Below are 23,299 nucleotides of genomic sequence, written 5' to 3'. Positions count from 1 at the left end.
GAGACAGCTAGTGGGCTGATTCAGCCGATGCATATGGAAACAGAAGAAAATACAAAAAACATGGGACCCTGCTTCATTTAGTTCCTGTTTATACACAGGAACAAGTTGCCATAATTGCCATGTGAACTATTCTATTTTTGCATGAAAAGTTATCTAAAATTAAATTCATTGTATGATAAAAATTACCTTCTCTCTCTCTCAAAAAAAAAAAAAAGCTTTTTCGTTAAAGAATCCATTGGACAACATTGACAAAAGTAGATTTTCAATCAAATCAACAAATTAAATGTTCATGTGAAAATTTGCTCCTCTTGATTGATGTATATGGTAATTGATATAAAATAATAAGGTAATTGAGTCTTATTTTATGATTAATTAAAAAACAATAAAAAAAAGAAGAGGTCGCCAGAAATAAAGGCAAAAACGAGGGACCCAGAAAACAAAAAGTTTAAATTGATTTTCTTAAAAAATATTACTAAATAAATAAATAAAATATTAGGAGGAAAAAAGTAATAGGGTGGACGGCAGCTGCACGTAATTCAAAGTGGAATCAACCGTGTCCAAGCGTCACTGGTGACGTGTCAACAGTTAACCTTCAGCCGCCGTGTGTCTTTTTGTAACTGTTTCTAAGCTCATTTCTTCTTCCACTTTGGCGGCACTACCGTTTCCGTATGCTACAAAAATCATTTTCAAACGTGCCCTGCTGATGTGGGATATATTACTTTCCAACGTCCTTCCTTTCCCTTTGCTTTTTCATGGCCAACGAAAAAACACACCTTCATCTTTTTTTTTTTCTTTTAACTAATTATAATATTTTATTTTTTTACACTAAAAGTGAATAATGATTTTTTGAAATTATATGAAAAAACAAACAACAGTAATGTGATTTATGGGATTGACAATGATTAGCCCGTGCTATTTGGCCCATTTGTAATCTTCCAGGGTGATGTTGGCCTTCTCAATGAAAATATCTATTTTATTCGTGGCCATGGGTTCATTTTGATCAGGTGTTTGCTCCAAAGGCAAAAATTCCCATGTTTTTGTTTTGAAATTCTCATACAAAATTCATAAATATAATAAAAGCTATAGCTATTGCCTTCTTTTTATTTTGAGACAAAATGGTATCATTCATAACTTTATATATATCATCTCATGTTTACTTCACCAACACAACAGATTGGAAGCTTTTGAGTCAACTTGCTAATAAATTTGTGTAATGTCACTATATATAAATGCAAGTAATGTGACAATTCGTCCATATAGTGATGACTGATGAATATGATAAACAACGCCCTGGGTGTGGTCCAATCTCCTGGGAGAGTGTGGAAGATAAAATAAAACTAAAATCCTAACACAAATTTTCTAACTTTAATTTGAGCTTGTTATCTGACAACAAATTTTTGGAGGAAGGAAAGTATATGGTCCATCTTTTTGGCACATATACGGTCTATCTTTAAATGGATAGATAAGAATCCAGAATTTGAAGTTATTGTAAATTTTAATTCAATTAATTTATATAATTTTTTTAAAAAAATATTATCAAATAGATTTGAAATTCGAATAATAATATTTTTAACATTTTCTTTTGTAGTTTTGAACTGCGATTTCGTTTATACGAAAAAAAATGATAATTAAAGGCTTATAAGTTACTATATTAATTTATATAGTTCTTCTACTGGTGACAATATGGTAAAGTTACTTAATTATGAAAGCCTAACGCCAACCATAACAGGAAAAATGAAAATTTACTTGCGGAAGCTTTTATATAGTACTAGTTCATTGTATGAAGACCAACACAAACCAGATAATCTTTCGAAGTTCATGAAAGTCAGGAAAATTCAACAATGACATAACAAGTTTTAGGAGCATGATTAAAGTACTTTTTCCTCTTGTTTTTCTTTTCGTATTCTCTTCATCTTCACTATAGATAACTAGTGGTAGAAATTTGATGCCATACTGTTGATAGATTTAGATGAATTTTTTATGAATAGCAAAATAAAAACTCGATCAAATTTCAAAATACCAATAAAAATTTGTAAAACAATCCATTGGTTAAGTTCAAATTTGAGAAGAAGATGAAGAATATGATAAGATTACAGAATTATTGACCAAGCTGATAATTTTTATTACTATCTAAAATTGCGAACATTGTTTCTGACTTTGAAGAAACCATAATTCTCGAGCATTTCCCAGAGAAACTAGCCTTGTTGTTGTTGGCAGATGAGCTAGATTAGTTGAGTTTCAAGGATGTATGCCCTCTTTTGTAAAAAAAAAAAAAAAGGCATTTGAATATACTTGATATGTAGAAGAAGGTACAAAATCTAACAGATAAAGGGTCAACCAGTAGTCATGGTGAAAAGATGATGGAGTTAATGCCCACAATTGGTACCACGTGGATGAATTGTCTGATATGCGCCAAAACACAAACCAAATAGAAGGAGCCCGCATTGCTTAAAAAACCAAGCAGATTTTATTGGGTTCCTAGAGACTGAAAAATATTGGGAAATTAGGAGAAATTAACGTGAAAGCAAAGCGTGTGAAGCAGCAGTGTTCTGCTGTGCTGATCATGTAGTTTTTTATTATCTGGGAAAAAAAAGGCACGTGATTCACGCTGACACACACAAATATGGGCTACTAATTATCTCTATCATCTCTTCAAGAGCTACAGTGTCAATGCCTGGCCTGCTCCTGCTGCTGCCATCTCATATCTGATGAACAACTGCAGCTGAGAGAATAGTCGAGTGAAAATTATATGATAACTAATGCATGTTTATCAGCAATATATATTTGGTACAAAAATTTTGAATAAATAAATTATTTAATTTTTTAAATTAAAATAAGATTTGATATATCTGATAATTAAGATAAATAATTGTAAATTATGTATTAAAAATAAATTTAATAAATAATTATTAACAAGACTTGAACCAAATATTTTTTTATAAAAAAAAATAAATATTAATCTATTAAACTAACCACTTATTTATTCGATATAAATAATGCATGATTCGAACTTATTTGTTAATGAAAATAAAAAATTCAACCTAAAAATAAGATAATGAATCACATATGTTAACATTTAAGCTTTAAATTTGTAGAATATTAATTTTTAAATGTGATTATATAAATTAATTAATTAAATTAAACTTTGGATTGAAATGTAAATTCCTTTACTACTATGAGATTTACTTTTTCCTTTTAACTATAGATATCAAATGACTTTTTGTTGGGAATATTGACTCAAATCCCATAAGAGATTCGTTTGAGATTTGTTAGAGATTTGTTTGGGATTTGTCAGATATTGCTTGATGGACAAGAAGACTTGCAAAAGAAGAATTCCAAGAGAAAGATGATTCTTAATAGGTAAGTTTGACTTGCAAGAGAAGAATTCTAAAAGGAAAGGGATTCTTAATAGGCAAGTTTGACTTACAGGAGAAGAATTCTAAGAGGAGAGGGATTCTTAATGGGCAAGTTTGTATGGTTATAAATAGGTGAAGTCTCTACAGGGTTAGGTATGAGAAAAAGATGTAAGAGAGTTGTAGGGTTTTGTGGGATAGACACCCCATAGGAGTATTGGGGCTCTACGTCTTATGGGTGTATATGTTTGTTTGTGAGTGGACTAGAAGAGATTGAGAGGGTCCACATAGGTATGATGTATGAGAGTATATGGGTATGTGTTTGGTTATGTTGAAAGGGTGCACAAGGGTTTGGGTTTGTGTTTGTTTGGGTTGAGAATACTCCATAGGACTAGAGGAGATTGAGAGTGTCTTATGAGTATTGATTGTTGAGTGAGGTTGATGATTTGATGTATGTTTGTAATTCTCTACAACTAGTGGATCTTGTTTCTCATCCGTGGATGTAGGTCAGTTGAACCGAACCACGTTAAATTATTGTTTCTTGTGTGTTTGATTTATTGTTTGATTTCGCTTCCGTTGGTGTGATTGGATTGAAGGCTTTTAGCCCAACACTTTTATGCAATACGATCTGCTTTTGTCTTTGAACTAAAGGAAAAATTATGAAAAATAATTAAAGAAAATTGACTCAGGCCCAGGGTGAGGTAAAATACCTGCCAACTACATGATCATATATTATATATATATATATAGCCATAAATTAATGATGTAGAAAATTTAGCAAAATAATTAAATATGGTGATAAAACCTTTTTAATTTTTAAAACTTGTGGAACAAAAACTTACTCTAACAAAACCCTAATCTTTTTACAAAAATTCATTGCACCTTTTAGAGAAGGATCAGCATCTTTGCATCTGTTCATCAATCACAAATTGCCAAATGATAGATGGATATAAAATTTGCTTCTTTTCCCAACACCTTTCAACCGTACCGACAGTGACTCATTGAATGCAGATTCATGAACATTATTATTTTCTTGCATTTTAAAAACGTGCCACCTGATATGCATGTAACCAGTGAAGTTCTGACCTTACATCTCTTTGCTGGCACATTAATCCAATTTGTAGCTATAAATGTTGATTACATATATGGGGTCACAGTCTACATTTAGGAAACGAAATTTTGTCCTTTGCTTGGCCCTTTCTCAAGGGCACTTTCCTCACAAAAATTAGGAAAAAAATTCCCATATTTTTTAAGGCCATCCCTAGGGTTTTAATTTCCATACCGCAATCGTTTGTCAGAACAGGAAAAGAAATCTCAGAAGAAGAATGTTTTGAAGGAATTAATTAGTCAAAGTGGTTGGTTTAGGCGTCGCTTTACCTTGAGATTCAATTCTTATCCTAATCTAGCGTACATAACCAGCTACCTTTTTTCTTTTATTTTTAACATAATAAGTTGGAAGGAAAGACCGATGTTGACAATATAAATTACAATCTGAGAAACTAGCATCCGTCATCGTAAAAAACTCTATACAATCCAATAATGATTAATTGATTCGTAATTTTCTTTCTTTGCATGATCAAAGCAATTTCGTTAACGAATTGACACCTAGTAAAAGTTCTTCATATGTATAATTTTCAGCCGAAATTTTGAAGCAGGAGAGAAACACAATTAGCCATGAACATGGGTTAAAACCTGAAAGCCATGAAAATATGGCTAGTAATAATAAAAGGTTTTCTTCACGGGGAAAAACCGTGTCATAATACTATCCTGACATAAGAGCTGATTTCAGCACTAACCTCAAATGACAAAGCATGAAACTTTCCAGGCGAAAAAAGGTCCCATGCACAGTTTTTGTGACTTTTCTACGGGGGGATTAATCATCAAATTTAGAATATTATGATCATTATGTTACACTTTAATGCATATGCTTTCTCTTTCCTTTTTCTTTTTTTGACTGGACATATGCTTGCCAGCTATATCATATCTATTTAATTTAAACTTAAAAAGTTAAACAGCCATAGCATAGTTAGAAAGTTAATTATATATCAGATATGCTTCTCCTTTATCACCAAAAAAAAAAAAAAAAGATTTTTAATTTAATTTCAAGTTATATCAAAGGCAAGAGAAGAAATGAAGAAGGGTTATATTTATTTTCTAGTTTTCAGTTGATACCATCATTTAATTAGACCTCAATTAAAAGTTTTTCTTCTAGCCAACATTTGAAGTTATTTAAGGTGAATTTGGACCCGACTAAATCTCCAATGAAGTGTAGTTAAATTTCAAAAATCACCGGTGACATCCAACAAAAATTGAATGAAGTGTGCTTAATCAAATATACTAATATAGAGCATAATTTTCATCAAAATTTTTAAGTTCCGTGCAAATTTTTTTCAATCGTAATTATAATAACTTTTACTTTTATTTTTAATCTTATCAAAATTAATTTCATCATCATCCAAATGGATCCTTAGTCACGAGAAAAACTTGGTAGAGATTGCATGCACATTATTCCTCCCTGTTTCTCCTTCTCTTTGAATACAACCGAATATGAAAGATGGGTCACAAAATTTATAAGAGTCCTTATCTCAGACCAAAAGGCAGTCCATTTCCCCTTATTGCTGCCAAAAGCCCACTTCACTCCTTCAACTTAAAGAACTGCCTTTCTTAACTTTTAGCCGTTTCTTTTCCATCATGGGTCTTAAATTTGAGCCTTCAAAACCCGATTATATGGGGGCTTTGGAGCCCAGCCTTTATGAAATAATTAGCATTTTAAAAAGTCTAAATCATTATAAAGTTTTATCATTTTAAAAAAAACTTTGGTATGCCAAAATGTAGTTGAGGAATATCTTAATAAAGATGCAAAAACAAAGAATAAAATAGTGTTTTAAGTCCTAATAAAAAATAGAAATTGGTTGAGCCATCAAAAAGAAGATAGAATTGAGGTGGACGACACGTGTACTTAGTTAGCTTTTAACATCCAAAGATCCAATCGACGGTTGGTAATAACCGCCACTTGACCATCGCCGCCGGCACCACCACTGCACCCACCGAACTCCACGAGGAAAGGAAGCTCTTCCCCCCACCTCTTCCTGCCACTCCCTCCACGCTATCTCCATTTAAAGTCATTTTAGTGATTTCAAAAACATAACAAGGCTATAATCGTCATTTCCCAAATCCCAATCATCCCCCATAAAAATGTGCTCCTTTTTTTTTTTTTTTTTTAATATTTTTATTTTTGAAATTGTCGATCTAAAAAGCCAAATCTCATAGCATTTGCTCACATTTCCATCTTTCTCTCCCATTCTCAAAGACTGAGGAGGTGTTCGGTATCGATACCACACCTCTTCAGAAACAAAGCTTCCTCCTTTTTCAAAACCCAAGAAATAAAAGACAAATTTTCTTTGTTTAAAAAACAAAAAGAAAAAGCATCGATGGCATCGTCCGATAGCATGAACGACAAGAACGCTGTTTTCAGAAAGCTGAAAGCAAAATCGGAAAACAAGGTCTTTTTTTTGAATAGTTTTGTTTATAGATCTGATTCAGATCTGGAAATTCTGTTACTTGATCTTCGATTATTTTTTTTATTTTGTTAGATGTGTTTCGATTGTAATGCGAAGAACCCGACATGGGCATCGGTGACGTATGGGATCTTTCTCTGCATCGATTGTTCTGCCATTCACCGGAGTCTCGGTGTCCACATCAGCTTTGTCAGGTATTGTTAATTTTTAGTACATTTCCGATTTAGTTTTCATGTTTTGCATTATGACGCGTTTTAATCTTGTGCATCCCAAATTCTCAATTATGCGTGAAAAAGTTGGAATTTTTGTTAGAATTATATTGGGGAAGAAAAAAGCCTTTTTTTTTTGCGCTTTCGATTAATTTTTTCATAATGAAATTTATGGATAAAACTGAAATATTAATATGGGAAAGGTTTGATTTAGGAGATTTTCTATTATTTGGGATCTCCTGAAATTCGACTGAAGGAATGAATGATAGTGAGAAATTTTGAGTCCTTGTATTCTTTTTACAAGCGCCTGAATTTTGAAATTTTCTATACTCGAAAGAGTTCTCTAGATTTTGTTTTGAAAGTGCCTACCCTCACTTTTGTTTTTGTGTTTGAGAGAATTCCGTTCGTATTTATTTTGATGGCTTGCATTGAACCCGAATCCTAATATGAAATATCCTCTTTTGTGTTTTTGTTATGAATGAGGATGAATTCATTTTCTGATATATTATGCAACTGATTTAGGCTGCTCCTATGTCATTTTTTGTTCTTCCTTTGGTATCTAATTTTGAAAACTACTTAGAAAGGTTCCTTTTTATGGTTTTGATAGAGGAACTTTCTGTAGAGATTAATCTGGTATCATACTTAACCTGTATATGAGTTTTTGTGGGTAAACAATGTAGTATTACATTTCTTCCCTGTGCTCTATTTCCTGGTTATTAGTTTTGTTGCTGTTCTAAATCACTTAACCACTTTCTCAATAGTGTCCTCCATACTGGCCAAAAAATCAAGAGTCTTTTAGATATTTGGTGTTTTCTGTGAAACATTCTTGTGTGGAATTGCGAATCTTATGATGTCAACCCAATCATACTATGTCCCCAGCTGCTGCTTATGTTAATTAGTCTTTGCGTTTCTCTCTTCTTGTTCTGAAAAATTCATATATGTTATTCAGGTCTACAAATTTAGATTCATGGTCTCCTGAACAATTGAAAATGATGATCTATGGAGGAAACAACCGTGCACAGGTTTTCTTTAAGCAGCATGGATGGACTGATGGAGGCAAAATTGAGGCCAAATATACTTCAAGAGCTGCCGATTTATATAGGCAATTACTATCAAAAGAAGTTGCTAAAAGTATGGCAGAAGAGGCTGGTTTGCCGTCATCTCCTGTTGTTTCTCAGTCATCACAAACATCTAATGGACTTCTTGATAGCAAGACTGATGAAGATCCTAAAGAAAGTTCTTTAGGCAGGCTAGAAAAATCAGAAGTTTCTGCTGCACCAAAAGCTTCTCATACAGTTGTTACCGGCACTGTCAAGAAGCCTCTTGGTGCAAAGAAAACTGGGAAAACTGGGGGGCTTGGTGCTCGAAAGCTTACTTCTAAGGTATTCAATGTGGACCTTTATGAGCAATTCATTTATAGCAGAATGATCATAAGGATATATTGATTAGATTAATTACTTAATTTTGGAGTTATTTTAAATGCGTTTCCTCTTGATAACATAGTTTTCTTTTATTGTAGCCTAGTGAAAATCTCTATGACCAGAAGCCTGAAGAACCAGTTGTCCCTGTTTCTTCCTCAACTAATAACACTGCACCCATTGGCTCGTCTTTTCCATCTCGTTTTGAGTATGTAGAAAATGTTCAATCTACTGAGTTGAAGTCTGGTGGCCCACAAGTGCTTAGCCATGTTGCTCCACCAAAGTCATCAAGCTTCTTTGCAGAATTTGGAATGGACAGTGGTTTTCAAAAGAAATCAAGTTCAAATTCCTCAAAAGTGCAAGTCAGTAATATGACCTCTGTTGTTGAGCTAGAACATAATCTCCTTTTGGTTTTAGAACATCTTGCTCTTCTCTATGATTCTTCATATCACTCATGCTCAATTGTAAAACCTGCACTGCTAGAGACATTTTCAACTTCATAATGAGGATGCTTGGCATCAAAAGATTGAGCTCAGTATGTTATTCTGGTTATGCTTTTAACAAAAGTGAAGTTACATTTTTCCTTGAAAATCAAATTTCGGGACATAACCTTGAATCTACTTGGATGCGTCACTTGTACCTTCCAAATCAATAGAGTTTAAAAAGATATTGTGTCCGTATTGGACATGTACATGTCCATGTAATGTAACGTGTGAGAATTTGATGTGTGGGAAGTATCGTATGATTATCTTTTAACTTTTATAATTACCCACTGGAAGTGGTCTATCTTAGTTATTATTTCTGCTTGTATCTGCTTCTGCCTTTTGGTTTTGTTTCTTATTGCTTCATTTTAATCTCAGATTCAGGAAACTGATGAAGCAAGGAGAAAGTTCTCCAATGCAAAATCTATTTCATCGGCCCAATTTTTTGGTGATCAGACCAAAGCAGCAGACAATGATGCTCAAGTTACTTTGCAGAAATTCTCAGTATGTGCAGTAGCTATTGCTTTCTTGAAAGAAATTATCTATTTAATGCTCACTTGACTGTTTCCATCTACCAGGAATTTTTAGTAGCATCTTATAATATCCTTTTCCTGTCTTGGTTTTCTGGTTGACAGTCTGTAGACAAAGTAGATTCTTAGAAGAACTGTAATCATAAACCTTTTTCTGTTTTTCATTTTAAGTTCTAGTGTAATAGAGCATCAATTATTTATGGTAAGGTAGCATTTTGGAATCTGCTTTCTTTAATCATCTTTATAAAAATATTTAGGCATAATTTGAAATAGTTAGTAATCTATTTATCAGTTCAATTGCTGTGAAAGCAGTAATAAGTGCAAATTTATGTATGAAGTGTGGTTTTCTGAGATTAATAGCCATCTTGTCTTTTGCAGGGTGCAACAGCCATCTCCAGCGCTGATCTGTTTGGTCACAGTGCAGATAGTTCTGTTGACCTTGCTGCTAGTGATCTCATCAACCGACTCTCTTTCCAGGTCTGCTTTGAAAATTGCATCTTTTATGCCTCACCTGAATTTTTATTATTGCATATGCTATTTGGGAATTTACCTTACCTTGTTCTTTACCTGTTTTCTTTATCTTGTTTTATTTCTTTTTTATCAAATTTCACTTTCAGGCACAACAGGATATCTCAAACCTTAAGAACATAGCAGGAGAGACTGGAAAGAAACTCAGCTCCTTCGCATCCACATTTATTACCGACCTCCAGGACAGAATCCTCTAATGTAGTGTTCTGGCCTTAAAAACATATATTACATTACCAGCCAATACCTTTTGTAGTGAATGTAAAGCGTTTCGACATAAAATTCTTTTACAGGACAAATAATATTTTAAAAACCTCCAGGTTTATGGCAGGCTGGTTTTCTTACTTTGTAGCACGGGAGCTGTAGTGGATTTGATTATATGTACAATTTCTCTTTTTCATTTAGTCATCGTATTTGTATGACCTGTAAACCAAGCAAGGTTTCATGCTGTGTATTAAGAGAGGTAGGTGTTGGAATTGTGAACTACATTGCTGTTTAAATTCTGTCACTTACGTGTTTGTTTTTAAGCTATAAGTACGATTATGTGATCAGAACAGAAATCGGGCATTGGCCTTTGCATCTTTTTTGATTGCTGAAAATTCTGCAACAAAAAATAAAAAATCACTTCTTTAAAGTTGATTAAATGAAAGGATTAGACGTAACCAATTATAGAACGTTAGATATACAATGTGGAGATTTAAAATGTTTCTTCTTTGATACGGTAAGAAAATATTATAACTTGGATTCTTTTGTTTTCTTCGTTGTTCTATTGGCTTACTATTCAACTCTTGCCCTGCTCAAAGAAGCTTGCAATTCAACAATGATTAAGGAAAAGAAGAAAAATTCAAAAGCAGACAACAAATGATAGCATGCTTTCTTACCATAAAATCTTTCATGGCTCGATACCATTTGATGAGTAGTCCATATAATATCAAACGAAAATGTTACAGATCCTTATCAACTACAAATCATCCCATTTTGCTTCAAAAATTAGTAACAAAAATGTCAATGATGTAAACAGGCTAAATGTAAATTTCTCATGCAGTCATACTCGCATAGCCAAAACCACCTCCGTATGATGTCAAGAAGCGACATTACTATTACAGCACTCACGACAATTGATTTATCTACCGTCTCCGCCTCTGCTTCAAATTCTGTGAAGGAAATTTTAGAGGAACAGGAAGGGTAGCAAATAATATACTTTTCTCATGCATAAATTTGCACCCCAAATTCAGAAAATGACGTCTCAAATCTACTTTACTGACTCTTAGATCCTTTGCTATATCAGATGGGTCAGTTTGAAATCCATCAGCATGCAAAGTGAGCACCAAGACATAACTAATCAGAAGATCAATTTTGTCACTGGAAAGTATTTTAGACCCTGGATCAGTAAACATGCTCATAAACCTGTGGCGGATGATGCTTGGGAAATTGTGGTTCTTTGCAGATGTAACATGTCCCATGGAGAACAGATCCTTGAACTTCACAAGATGAGTAATATACGAAAAGATACATGAGAGTTTCCCCTTCACTGTCTCATCCTGCAGTTAGAGGCAGCATGAACATATATTATCAGGCACCAGAAGCATGACCGAGAGAGGGAGGCTTCAAAAGCCTGAAATTCTAATGTTTTTTTCAATAAGCACAGCTTTCCTTCAAATCACAGAAAATTTTCAGGCTAACACATCATAAGTCTTTCTTGCACACTTACCCGAATGGCATCCAATTTATGAATTCTGTTGCAAACAAAGTGTGGATAAGCATTGCTTGCTACTTCTGCTCCCACTTGCAAAAGCTTATAAATATCTCCAAGGAAGTCCCACTCTCCCTTGAAAATAATCTTGTCCAATGGGTAAGCTTCTAGAGGTGTAGTAGCAGAAGAGTCATATGGAGGGATATTATGAGTAATAAGAGCACTGGTATTTTCCAAGGCCTCCTTATCAAAGGCAACTTGCTCAATCTTCTTGTCCAAAGATTTCTGTAATTCAGGATCAGCTTCCTTCTTCAAATCAATAAAATCCTTCCTCTGCATTGTACAAAATTTAAAAGCTATACATAAGCTCTTGAAATCTGTAGTTAATCATACGAAAAATAAACCAACAAAATATAATTTCATTACTAATTGAGCAGAAATATAGAAAGCCAATCAAACAAATATGAACCTAAAATTCTACTTCAGAATCGCAGGGATAAGAAAGGGCCAAACCTTCTTCCTATCCTTCTTTGTTCCATAAAGTGCAGTAAGCTCTCCCATTTTGTCCTTCTTTTCGCTAGTAAGTTCACTCTTCACTGAATTCGAAGCACCATCATTAGCAGCCTCCGAGCTTCTAACTCTTGGTTCCAATCTAAATATCTACAATTAAATCGAGCAAGCCAAAAGATAGCAACACCAAAACGACTTCAATTATTTCCCCACATAATCCTTTCTTCCTCCTCCAATAATAAAAGAATGTATAAATAAAATTAGCTACAAACTAGCTCAGCAAAAAGAACTCCATCATAAATCTAAAAATCCAATAGTTATACAAATAAGAAACTATTAAAAATATTAAGGCAGCTGCTTTCCTATAAATCATCAACAATCAAAACTGAGCAAGTAAATCAACTCAAGTTTCCATTTTCATTCGTTATCAATCACACTCAATAACAACATATATCAACAAAAAAGAGAAAACGAGGACATAAAACATAACATTATCCACAGCCATACAAATAAATTAGTTAAGAAATCAGCATAGCTTTTCAAATTCAGGACCTTTCCTCCTTACAATAATAAACACAAAAATGATAATTGTAGCCTTTTAAAAAAATGGTTACTTTCAATACATAGAAAAAGTTACCTTATTACAAGCAATAGGAACAATCTTGAGAGTCCCGGTCTCCTTATCAAGAACCCCAAGTGAGAACCTGCAAACTTGTGGAGCAGCAGCCTCACCACTATAACTCGATCCCACAAAATCCACATTAGACCCGCTTGGGCTAACCACAACCTGAAGCCTATTAGTCTTTCTTTGAGCCATGTTTCTAAAAACCTTGATCTTTGGTGGGTTGCTTTGGCTGTTCCCCTCTTCTTCCTCTTGTCGGGTTTGAGGATTGGCTTCACTAGGATTATATCCAGATGGGAAATAGGCAACTAAGGGTGGAATCTTGCTTGGTTGGTCTTGAAAAAGTTGGATTTTTACTTGCAAAGTCTCCTTTTTTGCTACAGGGTTTTGTGCTACTGGTTCAATTGGTTTTTGAAGATTCTCTTCCCTGTTTCTCTTCTTTGACTTCTTGGTTCTGGATTTTGATGATGATGGTTCGTGTTCTTCCATGGTGATAGCCTAATCGGGAAACACTCCCGCCTCCACCGAGACAGAAAGAGAGGGTTCGGCTGCAGTGAGAAAACAAAGGAAAACGATATATCAGACGAAGAAGAAAAATGGGGTATTGTATTTTATGTTTATTTGGGGCTGGATTTGGATTCTTGGAATTGTTAAAACCAAGAAAAAGGGCTTGAGGCCCAAACTTCCTTTCTACTATTCCTGTTTTGGATTGGAAACTCAAGACATTAATGGAAGCCCAAATTATTTATGAGCAAAAGAAAATTGAAAAAAAATAAAAAAGTCAGTATGGCAATTTTCTAATAAATTTTAGTTGTAATAATATAATCTTGGAGAAAAAAAGAAGGAATAGAGAAATTGATTAACATATTTTATTACATATTTAAATTATTAAAATATGTGACTTTAAATTAAATTAAACTGAACCGACATTTGATTAAAAAAAAAAAAAGAAAAAACCGTGGAAAAAGGTGGCTTTGACTGAACCTTGTAGCCAAGCAGTCCCATTTAGTTTTCTCTTTAAATTCTACGGTTGTAAGTCTATTTCCAAAGGGTAAAAAAAAAAAAAAAAAAAAAAAAGGTCGCATCGCAGTCGATGGATGAATTCTGTTTCTCTTTCTCTCTCGAAAAAGCCAAATAAATGGCGGCTTAAGTTTCCCTCCCATTTCAAAATTTCCTCTTTATACAAAAAAAAAACCCATCTTTTCAATTTCCCCGCTCTGAATTCTCTCTTTGATTTATATATTTTTTGAAACGATATTTTTTTATTTAATCCAACGAGATAGAGGATTCCAAAATAACTTCGTTTTGGAGATTTATTATAAATCTCAATCTCCTCAAAGCTTTTCTTTTTCTTCTCTCAAAACTCAAGGCAAATTTTTGCTACTATCTTTCAATGGAAACCGAAACGTGTTTGTCTAAAGTAACTAAAGATGATACATCTCCTTCGGATTCTTTGCTTTCTCAAGGGAATCTTGATGGGTTCCCTCAAGTTTCGCCTTTAACGGCCGATTCTTTTATTGGGTCTTCGTTAGTTTCCCCAATGACCGTTGATTCTCTTGATCTTGAAACCATTATGGAAGATGTCCTCGAAGAAGAAACCGTAGCCAATCCTCGTTTGCCCGAGGCAGTACCATCTCCTACTGAATCTGAGCCGTCTCAGCATCTAGCTTTGGTTCCTTACCTTTCTAAGAAACCCGAAAACAGTCAAGAAGAGGAAGCGGAATATCATTACAGATGGCCTTATAGTAATTATAATTCTCTTTGTAGCGGGCGACATATGGCGTGTGATCAGTTCTGTAGTCGCAGAGAAAACGAATTCAAAGCCCCTGGATCTGGGTATTCGACATGTGCCCCATGGTGCTCAACGCCACTGTCTCCTAAAGAAGCTTCTAGAACTGAAACTGAACCAACCGGAGTGGTATGCTCTTTTACTTCATTCTTTCAGAGTTTATATGTATATATTGCTTTGGTGGAATGGTAATTGAAATATTCAATATTTGGACATTGGTTTTTGTAGGGTGCGGGGCTGGAAAATTTGGGTAACACATGTTTTATCAATGCTGTGTTGCAATGCTTTACTCATACGGTTCCATTTGTTTTGGGTCTTCGCTCTTTGAATCATCATGAGAAGTCTTGTGATCGTAATACTCTTTGCTTTAACCTTTGTCTCTTTATTTCTTTTGAGGTGTTTCTAACTATTTTGTTTTGAAATTTGTCAGCCAATATTAATAGTTTTTGTTTACTTTGTGCTCTTCACGATCACATTGAGCTTTCGTTGAAATCGTCAGGGGGAGTTGTGTCGCCTTCCACAATTTTTGACAATTTGAACTGTATCCTATTTTTGTTTGTTAATTTATTATTAGCTTGATTAATTTATAATAAATTTGGTCACTATTCTAGATGCTGATGACATTGCCATACTTGTTTATAAATTTGCCTTGGAAAAATGTATTTGTAGTACAGAGGTGCAACTTGAAAATTAAGAAAAAAAGATAAGTATGTTCTTAATTGTGATTCTTGACTCATATGAATACAGATATCTCATCTTGTTTCCAGAGATACCAACAGGAAGATGCTCATGAGTTCCTGCAGTGCTTGTTAAATAAGCTTGAAAGCTGTTTCTCATCAAAGCCTAAGGATGATTGTTTGTCCTCTTCAGATGATTGCCTAGTTAAGAAGGTTTTTGGTGGCCGTCTTGTTAGCAGGGTATGGATGATGCAAATTGATCTCGTTTAGTCATTTCTAATGAAGTGTTTGTTTATACCCCCCAAAGTTATAATATAGTTTTTATTGACCATACCTTAATTTGATGGTTTCAGCTATGTTGTTGCAATTGTGGCCACATTTCATACAGTTATGAGCCTTTGAATGACCTGAGTTTGGAGATTGAAGATGTGGACACCCTTCCATGTGCCTTAGAGTCTTTCACCAAGGTGGAAAAGATAGATGATCTGGAGGCAAAGTTTAGGTGTGAGAATTGTAAGGAAGAGGTGTCAGTAGAAAAACAGTTTATGCTGGACCAGGCTCCTTCAGTTGCAACATTCCACTTGAAGAGATTTAAGACTGAAGGAACTTTTGTTGAGAAGATTGACAAGCATGTGGTCTTTCCACTAGAGTTGGATTTGCAGCCTTACACTATTGTCAATCAGACAAGTAAAGTGAGTAGCACCTTTTTTGACAACAACTATAAGATCTTTTGACAAATGCAATAATCTTGAATGTTTAATTTTCTAAGGAGTGGGCTTATGTTCTCTATTGGATTTGAGTATTAGAAAAAACAAAAGTGGTGTTTAATTAGTTATACTACTTGCTTTTAGTTACATATTTTTTTGCAAAATCACTAAACTTTACTTTTCTCATTTGGTCTCCTTTTGCAATAGGAGGAACTGAAGTATCAACTATATGCAGTTGTGAAGCATTCTGGATTCAGACCTACTTCTGGACATTATGTTTGCTACATTCGGTCTTCTCCAGATATGTGGCATAAGTTGAATGATTCAAGGGTAACCATTAACAAATCTGTTCAAAAGTTAACTTGCATTTCTATTTTTTATGAGGATAGATATCGTGATTGTAAACTAGTTACAACATGTGTATTGATTAAAATTTTCTTGCTTATTAAGGGTATATTAAAGAAGGTTTGATTTCCCCAATGCTTTAAAATTTTGCTTGTTCTTCAAGCACTGAATCTGATAAATTCATTGAAATTATAAAATTTTATTCTGAAAAGTCAAAGTTAAATGCCATTGTATATTATAGGTTATAAAGAATTCCAAATTAATCATGTAATTGCATGCTAATGTTTTGATGTAGCTTGAATGAATTGTGCATAATGTTCATGTTTTATCTTTTGTAGGTTACTGGTGTTGACGAAGAAGCTGTGCTTTCTCAGGAAGCCTACATTTTATTCTATGCTCGGCAGGGTATACCTTGGTTTTCAAGTGCAATAGAAGTACAAAAGCCTTGTGCAGACCCTGGTATAGCTGATTCTTCACCAATTTCTGTTCTAGATAACATAGAATGTGCTTCCATTCCCCGGGGAGAAAATAGTGCTGATTGCAGTGTCAATGAATCTAAAGATGGTACTGATAAAACTTCAACTCGGTCCTCTTGTGAAACACAATTTGAACTTGAGATTGATGAACCGTGTCTTGCTGCTGAGAGGATTTCTGGACTGCCTGTTAATGAATCAGAATTTCATGTATTGAAGTCCATTGACACCAGAGATGATAATCCAATGAATGGTGCTTTTATACCACCAGAGTCAATTAATTGTTCTGATGAATTTGAAAAAAATATATTTACTCTGTCTCATCATGAGGAAAAGAACAGCAATCAGGGTGTTGATGAAGCTACAAATGATAGTAGTTTCCCTTCAATGCCATCGAGATCTCAATGTTCAGATAAGTCATGTCAGAGAGACCCTTCAGGTAAAGGAATTGATTCATGTTAACTTTGTTACGTAATAAGCTTTTCCTAGGATAACATGACGACTGGATGGTTTACCTTCTTTAGGATGTGGCCCTTGTGCTCATTTGAAAGAAGAGAAGCGAGGCATTCATCAAAGAGCAGTCAACAGGCCTGCGATGGATCAAGGAAGAATTGAAGCAATGAGATATGCCAAAAGGATGCCTACTGGACGAGGTGCTAAATTTATGGCTCTGCTGGCTTCACAAACTACAGGTAAAATGAAGAAAATAACAGGATCATCTCCTTGCAAAAGGGTCTGCCCTCGCCGCAGACACAACCAAAATCTTATGCGCCCAGTTCCTGTCTCACGCTGAACAGTTTGTCACACTTTTTGCTTAATCCAATTGGTCGGTTTTCGAACATCACAGAGCTAAAGCATGGCGTATGTGAAGTTTCATCGTATCTTTTATGCGCTGTATTTTGTATAATGGCGAAAAGGGTTGCTCTTGCACTTTATTTTTACTTCTCAGGGAAAATGTGAAGCTCAGGATTTTCAATTTTGTTTGGTAAGTAAATATTATGGGTTTTTATATGGTATATTTTTTTAGTAAGAAGTTAAAAAGTAGCATTTTGTTTATTTATTTGCTTTTCTTATTTGGTTTTATTTTATGTGATTTTGCTGTGTTTTGGTTTTACTATCTTCATTCAAATTGGTTAATTGAGGAGTTTTATTTTTGTTAAAAATTAAAAAGATTATTAAAATAAATATTAATCTATATTTTGATGTAATTTTTGAGTAAAAAATAGTTTTTTGTTTGTGTTTGATTTTTTATTTGAATTTTTTAATTAAACCACAATGTAAACTAAATTTTTAAAAAGGTAAAGCAAGAAAATGAATTTTAATTTTGCATTATATTTTAAAAAATGAAAATAAAAAATTTATTTTAGTTGTATTAAAAGAATCAAATCAAATAGAAATAAATAATTCATGGTTTGAATTTGATGCTTGCTTTGAAATTAACAACAATGCTAACTTTGCTCAAATAAGTTAACTGGTAGTTTCATTTGGATTAGCACTACAAATTACGAACGATGAATTCTAGAGACTGGAAATCTAAAACCTAAAAACCCACTTCTGTATAATCGAAGAATCATGTTGGAATTTTCGTTATGGTCGAAAACCAACGTGGTTCATGTCAAACGTACAAAGTTTAAACTCCTTGTTTCTTCTATCAATGGTTTTGATGTTTTCATTCCAGACAAATCGAAAAGCATATTAAAGGAAGACAATGGCTTTTCGCAAATCCCTTTCGTTCGGTCATTTCTTCATTAATGCTTCTTTGAAGCAAATTCGTGGCAGCAAAATTAGAACTCTTCGGGAATTAATCGCAGATATGGTTCACTTTATCAAATTTAGAGGAAAACGTAGTTATCCATCGCCGCCAAGGTTTATGGGAACGAATAACGGTTCAGAACTGGCAAATGTTCTTAGTTCACCCGGATCAGTAAATGTTCCTAAACATGCTGTGATAGTTATGGATGGCCTAAAGGAATTTACCACAGAGCTGCTAGAATGGGTGCTTAAAAACATTATAGCAACCGGTCACACAGTCACCCTCCTTGGTTTCATGCCTTGGTTGAATATTCCCTGTAAGTAAATTTCTTTATCGAAAGGTAGTTTAAACCAGCAAATCGATTATTCCTAGGTAGGTTTTGCTAAGTTTAAATGCTAATATATATCAGTTGTTCTGTCTGCAGTGTCTTCGAAGACCTGGCAAGATGTTTGGATGCTGGAGTTTGAGCATTTGTCTCTCATAAAAGAGAAAAACGAATGGAAGAATGATGCTAAATACGTAAAGCTTCAAGCAGTGCTTGACCTTTGCCAAAAACATGGGGTATCCAGTTACTATACTGTCCATTTATCAACATAATGGTTTTACAGTTTACAATAACTGCATTCAACATTAACATGCAGGTAGTGCCACAAAAAGAAGTTGTAATGGGATATCCCTTACCATTGCTCGTCGTTGAAAGAATCATTAGCTTTCGGGCAACATGGGTTGTTTTTGACCGGTGACTTTGGAGATACAACACCATGTTTAATTCGTTTTTAGCTAGTTTTTTTTTTTAATTTTTTCTTGTTTTGATCCTTATCAGATAATCGATTTCTTAAATGCAGTAACCGGGATCTAAGGAAGAACATGCCATACTTTGCTAAAAAAATACCCGGCAATTTAGTAATGGTGAATGAGGAAGGGCACATGGATTTGATCAAAGGGCGTCCGATGATTGATAATGGAGACCACACTCCTTGTGACTCTCCAGCCCCTTTGGCGCCTACTCCAATAGTGATATATTCTGAACCTTTGAGACGAATTCTGGAGGAGCAGGAGCTAGAGAAAGACGATAATTATGAGTTCTTTCTTTAGCTATTGATGATTTGACGATCGTAAACTATTGAAAATAGAAGCCGGCGTACATAAGGTGAGAGAAAGTATAACTCTGCGTAGCATGTAAACATAGGCTATGGCCTATCGCCTTGTTACCTCAGCCCACCAGAGCTGTACTTACCCCCAAACCAAACTTGCCTATTTTCCTTTTTCTCTTTGAACAATTTCCTCTGTAATAAATGATTGAGCTTTTGAACATGAGGTCAGTAAATCCTGTAATAAAACTAACTGTTGCATTAGCAATACTCTCAGCAGAGATGTATCCTTTAACAGGCTCTGAATTGAAATTTTTGATCCATCAGATAGCTTTAAATCGAGAATGATTCATGATACTGTGTGTTGATGGGAATTTAACAACCCGGCTAACATATATCTACAGCCACGTTATGGTGGGATCACGAACTGACCTTTTCACTTCCTTGCAAAACAGCGTAATGATTTGAGTGTTTCTAGTCAGTTTTGCCTTTAGAAAGATTGTGATTCATGAGATCCCATACTTGATTTGTTTTTGAGTCTCAGCTACTGATACAGTGGCCTGGTGCATTTAAGTCTGGTCAACGATTGCTGGGTGGAACTGATTACATGAGCAAAACATATAGGGGTATCTTTTTATTGCCTCGGCCATATCTTAATTGGATTTTTCATTGTTTTCGTCAGAACTTCTCGTGTAAATTATTATGCTGTGGAAAGATGAAGCTGAACCCGTGGTTTCTCGTCAGAAACAGCTGAATATAGAAGAAAATCTATAGTTATCACATCAACCATTTGACATTTGTTCTTAAGCTTACATGTGAATCAGTGAAAATTGACATGCATGCTTTCATGATGGCATACATCAAGAAATTATTGTATAACATTCTTCAGATGATTACTAATAGTTAGTGGTATTGATGATTTGAGTCCCAGGTCTAAAAGTATAACATTTTACCATACATCATACTTGCTAGCTTAGATTACACAGCAGATCTTCACTCCTGCCAAAGCCAATGCAGATGAACAAAATACAACTTTAATTTTATTGAAAAGCACCCATTTTTGGAGATGATGGACAGACAAGTCAAGGACAATCCTATTCCACTTGAAAAAAGAGGATTGCACTCGGTGATATGGAATATATGGGTTGATAAACACAAAACCAAAATATTCTTTCTAGCATGCGCTGCAAAAGGGACCAGGCTATCTGTGGCCAACCACCATGGAAGAGCAAACTGAATGCTTTCACCAAATACAGGAAATGCAAAGCATTCAAACAACAATGTGTTTTTTTACAGACTAGAGGAAAAACCAGCAAATTGTGAACAAGGCAAGAATGCAATGCATGTTAACAGCAACAATTATTAGATATATTTATTAATTAACAAGAATACATATATTAATTAGGAATGGATACAATATTGTTAAGTAGATCATTTTCGATAATGTAGGCTCCCTCTCCGCCGTTTGTAGCAGTAGTACTGAGATACATTCGTTTTAGTTGTAGATGATGAGAAATTAAGGCATTTTTAGGGAGCATAGCCACCATGGCCACCACCGGCACCCCCTCCACTCCCACCACCTCCTCCATACCCACTCCCATGTTCACCACCACCACCACACCCACCGCCACCGCCGCCACCAGAGCCACCTCCTCCACCACCACCACCGCCAGCCCCACCACCATAACCACCCCCAGCACCCCCACCACTACCATATCCACCTCCGTGAGCTCCTCCTGCGCCATAACCTGTTCCACCTCCTCCACCACTGCCACCACCACCACCACCAGCGTAACCACCTCCATGAGCTCCACCTCCACCTCCACCACTACCACCACCACCTCCATAACCACCTGCATGTTCTCCACCAGCACCATGCTCTTCTCCTCCACCATACCCACCCCCACTGCCTCCACCATGGCCACCTCCATATCCAGCGCCATGTTCTCCACCAGCACCATAGCCCGAACCACCTCCTTCACCACCACCAGTTCCATAGCCAGCACCATGCTCACCTCCAATGCCGTAACCAGTACCGCCACCACTACCACCGCCGCCCCCATAACCACCAGCAGCTCCGTATCCACCACCAGCACCTTCTCCATTGCCGCTACCACTTCCGTATCCGGAACCGTGCTCACCTCCAGCACCATAAGCGGAACCACCACCACTACCCCCACCACCTCCACCGCCATGTCCACCTGCAGCCCCATAGCCTCCTACACCTCCATATCCGGCACCACCACCTTCACCGCCTCCACTTCCGTATCCAATGCCATGCTCTCCTCCACCAGCATAGCCAGCTCCACCACCGCTACCACTACCGCCACCACCACCATGTCCACCAAGGGCTCCATAACCAGAACCGCCACCTTCTCCACTCCCACTGCCACCTCCATAGCCACCACCATGCTCGCCTAGAGCTCCATACCCTGCACCACCACCTCCACCTGAACCTCCTCCGCCCCCATAACCTGCTGCACCACCACCATAACCAGAGCCGCCACCATGACCTGCACCATAGCCAACAACTGGAATGTGGCCAACTATTTCACCAAAGTTGAGAAGGGCTCTATTGGCGGAACATATGCCTAATCCTAATAACAAAAAGAAAACACCGCCGAGAACAAATTTTCGAGTGCCCATGGGAATGTTTTTTGAATCCCAAAAGTAACCATGGCTCTGAATGCAAGAGAAGATGGGTATTTATAGGAATGGAACATAGTTTCTTTGCATAGATAGTGGTCGAGGCACATGCAAAAGTGTAAATCCAGACCCCACAGTACTGTAGCTCAATACAGGAAGACAACCAAGTACGTTATAGTCACTCACTCTCAAGCTAGTGTGCTTGTGCTGTCCTCCATCTCCAACCAAACTCATCGTCATTTGTGAGATATAAAGTTTAAAACCCAAAACCTAACTTTCCCTCATCTTCTAAAATTTCCAGAGTGGTAGTGAGTCCCGCCTTTCCAACAGCTTCCTTTTATATTGGAGAAAATTATATTAATTAGCATTCCACTTGGAACCTGCAATTTGTGAATTAAAATGTATGATTGCTCTCTGCAGTTTGTTTCTCACAAAATGTTAATGAGTTAATGCTCATTATACATCATTTAAATCATAATTTGTTCTCCATTGCTGGATTGCTGCCTGCCTGCCCTGCTCTGTTCCCTAATGTTGCTATTGCGGTTTAACTAGTTCATTTCGTACTGTTGTTCCTTCCTGATTGACTCGAAGGAAAACAAACAAAGAAATGGAATTGTCGAACGTGAACACCCCCAAAAAGAAAAAGATTTCTGGAAGTTTTGAAGTGTCTTGCACCCACTGATCTATGGCCCATGCAATGATTACAACAGCTGATCCACTCCAGAATTTGATAAAACCAGTTCCTTTCACCCCATAAAAGATATTGGAGTACCACTTTTTACGCACCCCATATACAGTTAGGAACACTTAGGGTAATGATCCTACCATACCATCATGCGATTAAAGCACTTTATGAGTTTAACCGTATCATTTTTTGTATTTGGATAACATAGGTAAGTGTGGTTGGCGTTTATTAATTGTACCGCATCCTTAATTTGTGATTGATCCCTTTAGGGTT

The 23,299-nt window shown here is 35.7% G+C and overlaps 5 protein-coding genes across 7 annotated transcripts; 3 read left to right on the top strand and 2 right to left on the bottom strand.

Annotated features, from left to right (window-relative positions):
• The first annotated feature begins 6,632 nt into the window (after window positions 1-6,632).
• LOC111289355 (putative ADP-ribosylation factor GTPase-activating protein AGD8) lies at window positions 6,633-10,521 on the top strand. Its single transcript, XM_022880330.2, has 7 exons — window positions 6,633-6,856; window positions 6,947-7,065; window positions 8,030-8,462; window positions 8,600-8,860; window positions 9,359-9,484; window positions 9,889-9,987; window positions 10,128-10,521. Exons 1-7 carry the CDS (start codon window positions 6,785-6,787, stop codon window positions 10,233-10,235), a joined length of 1,218 nt encoding a protein of 405 aa, XP_022736065.2. The 5' UTR covers window positions 6,633-6,784; the 3' UTR covers window positions 10,236-10,521.
• A 366-nt stretch (window positions 10,522-10,887) lies between these two features.
• On the bottom strand, window positions 10,888-13,445 carry LOC111289354 (DNA binding / DNA-directed RNA polymerase). The gene is made up of 4 exons (XM_022880329.2): window positions 12,876-13,445; window positions 12,242-12,388; window positions 11,747-12,061; window positions 10,888-11,576 (listed from the first exon to the last, which is right to left on the bottom strand). Exons 1-4 carry the CDS (start codon window positions 13,347-13,349, stop codon window positions 11,163-11,165), a joined length of 1,350 nt encoding a protein of 449 aa, XP_022736064.2. The 5' UTR covers window positions 13,350-13,445; the 3' UTR covers window positions 10,888-11,162.
• Window positions 13,446-14,120: 675 nt separating this feature from the next.
• Window positions 14,121-17,911, top strand: LOC111291124 (uncharacterized). 2 transcript variants are annotated; one of them, XM_022882715.2, is made up of 8 exons: window positions 14,121-14,778; window positions 14,878-15,001; window positions 15,080-15,190; window positions 15,397-15,566; window positions 15,680-16,018; window positions 16,241-16,363; window positions 16,717-17,290; window positions 17,376-17,911. In XM_022882715.2, the coding sequence occupies exons 1-8, from the start codon at window positions 14,254-14,256 to the stop codon at window positions 17,642-17,644; spliced, it is 2,235 nt and encodes a 744-aa protein (XP_022738450.2). In that variant the 5' UTR covers window positions 14,121-14,253; the 3' UTR covers window positions 17,645-17,911. The 2 variants fall into 2 exon arrangements, with proteins under 2 accessions (XP_022738450.2, XP_022738451.2); XM_022882716.2 differs by lacking the exon at window positions 15,080-15,190 and having other exon boundaries at window positions 14,122-14,778.
• Window positions 17,696-20,033, top strand: LOC111291081 (uncharacterized). 2 transcript variants are annotated; one of them, XM_022882661.2, is made up of 5 exons: window positions 17,696-17,836; window positions 18,530-18,920; window positions 19,029-19,165; window positions 19,246-19,343; window positions 19,450-20,033. In XM_022882661.2, the coding sequence occupies exons 2-5, from the start codon at window positions 18,560-18,562 to the stop codon at window positions 19,697-19,699; spliced, it is 846 nt and encodes a 281-aa protein (XP_022738396.2). In that variant the 5' UTR covers window positions 17,696-17,836; window positions 18,530-18,559; the 3' UTR covers window positions 19,700-20,033. The 2 variants fall into 2 exon arrangements, with proteins under 2 accessions (XP_022738396.2, XP_089623621.1); XM_089767495.1 differs by having other exon boundaries at window positions 17,702-17,836; window positions 18,631-18,920.
• Window positions 20,034-21,041: 1,008 nt separating this feature from the next.
• LOC111291279 (glycine-rich protein) lies at window positions 21,042-22,385 on the bottom strand. The gene has a single exon (XM_089767494.1). It carries the CDS (start codon window positions 22,339-22,341, stop codon window positions 21,223-21,225), a length of 1,119 nt encoding a protein of 372 aa, XP_089623620.1. The 5' UTR covers window positions 22,342-22,385; the 3' UTR covers window positions 21,042-21,222.
• Between the last annotated feature and the right edge of the window lie 914 nt (window positions 22,386-23,299).

The sequence above is a fragment of the Durio zibethinus genome, chromosome 11 (genome assembly GCF_047325235.1).
Source record: "Durio zibethinus cultivar Kanyao isolate XHJ-2024 chromosome 11, ASM4732523v1, whole genome shotgun sequence".
NCBI lineage: Eukaryota > Viridiplantae > Streptophyta > Magnoliopsida > Malvales > Malvaceae > Durio > Durio zibethinus.
Note: the sequence above shows the minus strand (reverse complement) of the source record. Positions and strands in the feature narration are given on the sequence as shown.

Coding starts and splice junctions, on each gene's coding strand:
- LOC111291081 (XM_089767495.1), top strand. CDS start 17,739: ATGCGCTGTATTTTGTATAATGGCGAAAAGGGTTGCTCTTGCACTTTA. Junction 17,837..18,630: donor AGGATTTTCAATTTTGTTTG/GTAAGTAAATAT, acceptor AATTCGTGGCAG/CAAAATTAGAACTCTTCGGG. Junction 19,166..19,245: donor ACCTTTGCCAAAAACATGGG/GTATCCAGTTAC, acceptor ATTAACATGCAG/GTAGTGCCACAAAAAGAAGT.
- LOC111289355 (XM_022880330.2), top strand. CDS start 6,785: ATGGCATCGTCCGATAGCATGAACGACAAGAACGCTGTTTTCAGAAAG. Junction 8,463..8,599: donor CTCGAAAGCTTACTTCTAAG/GTATTCAATGTG, acceptor CTTTTATTGTAG/CCTAGTGAAAATCTCTATGA. Junction 9,485..9,888: donor TTACTTTGCAGAAATTCTCA/GTATGTGCAGTA, acceptor TGTCTTTTGCAG/GGTGCAACAGCCATCTCCAG.
- LOC111291279 (XM_089767494.1), bottom strand. CDS start 22,341: ATGGGCACTCGAAAATTTGTTCTCGGCGGTGTTTTCTTTTTGTTATTA.
- LOC111289354 (XM_022880329.2), bottom strand. CDS start 13,349: ATGGAAGAACACGAACCATCATCATCAAAATCCAGAACCAAGAAGTCA. Junction 12,389..12,875: donor TTCCTATTGCTTGTAATAAG/GTAACTTTTTCT, acceptor ATTTAATTGTAG/ATATTTAGATTGGAACCAAG. Junction 11,577..11,746: donor ATAAATTGGATGCCATTCGG/GTAAGTGTGCAA, acceptor CTCTAACTGCAG/GATGAGACAGTGAAGGGGAA.
- LOC111291124 (XM_022882715.2), top strand. CDS start 14,254: ATGGAAACCGAAACGTGTTTGTCTAAAGTAACTAAAGATGATACATCT. Junction 15,567..15,679: donor GTGGCCGTCTTGTTAGCAGG/GTATGGATGATG, acceptor TGATGGTTTCAG/CTATGTTGTTGCAATTGTGG. Junction 17,291..17,375: donor ATGTCAGAGAGACCCTTCAG/GTAAAGGAATTG, acceptor TACCTTCTTTAG/GATGTGGCCCTTGTGCTCAT.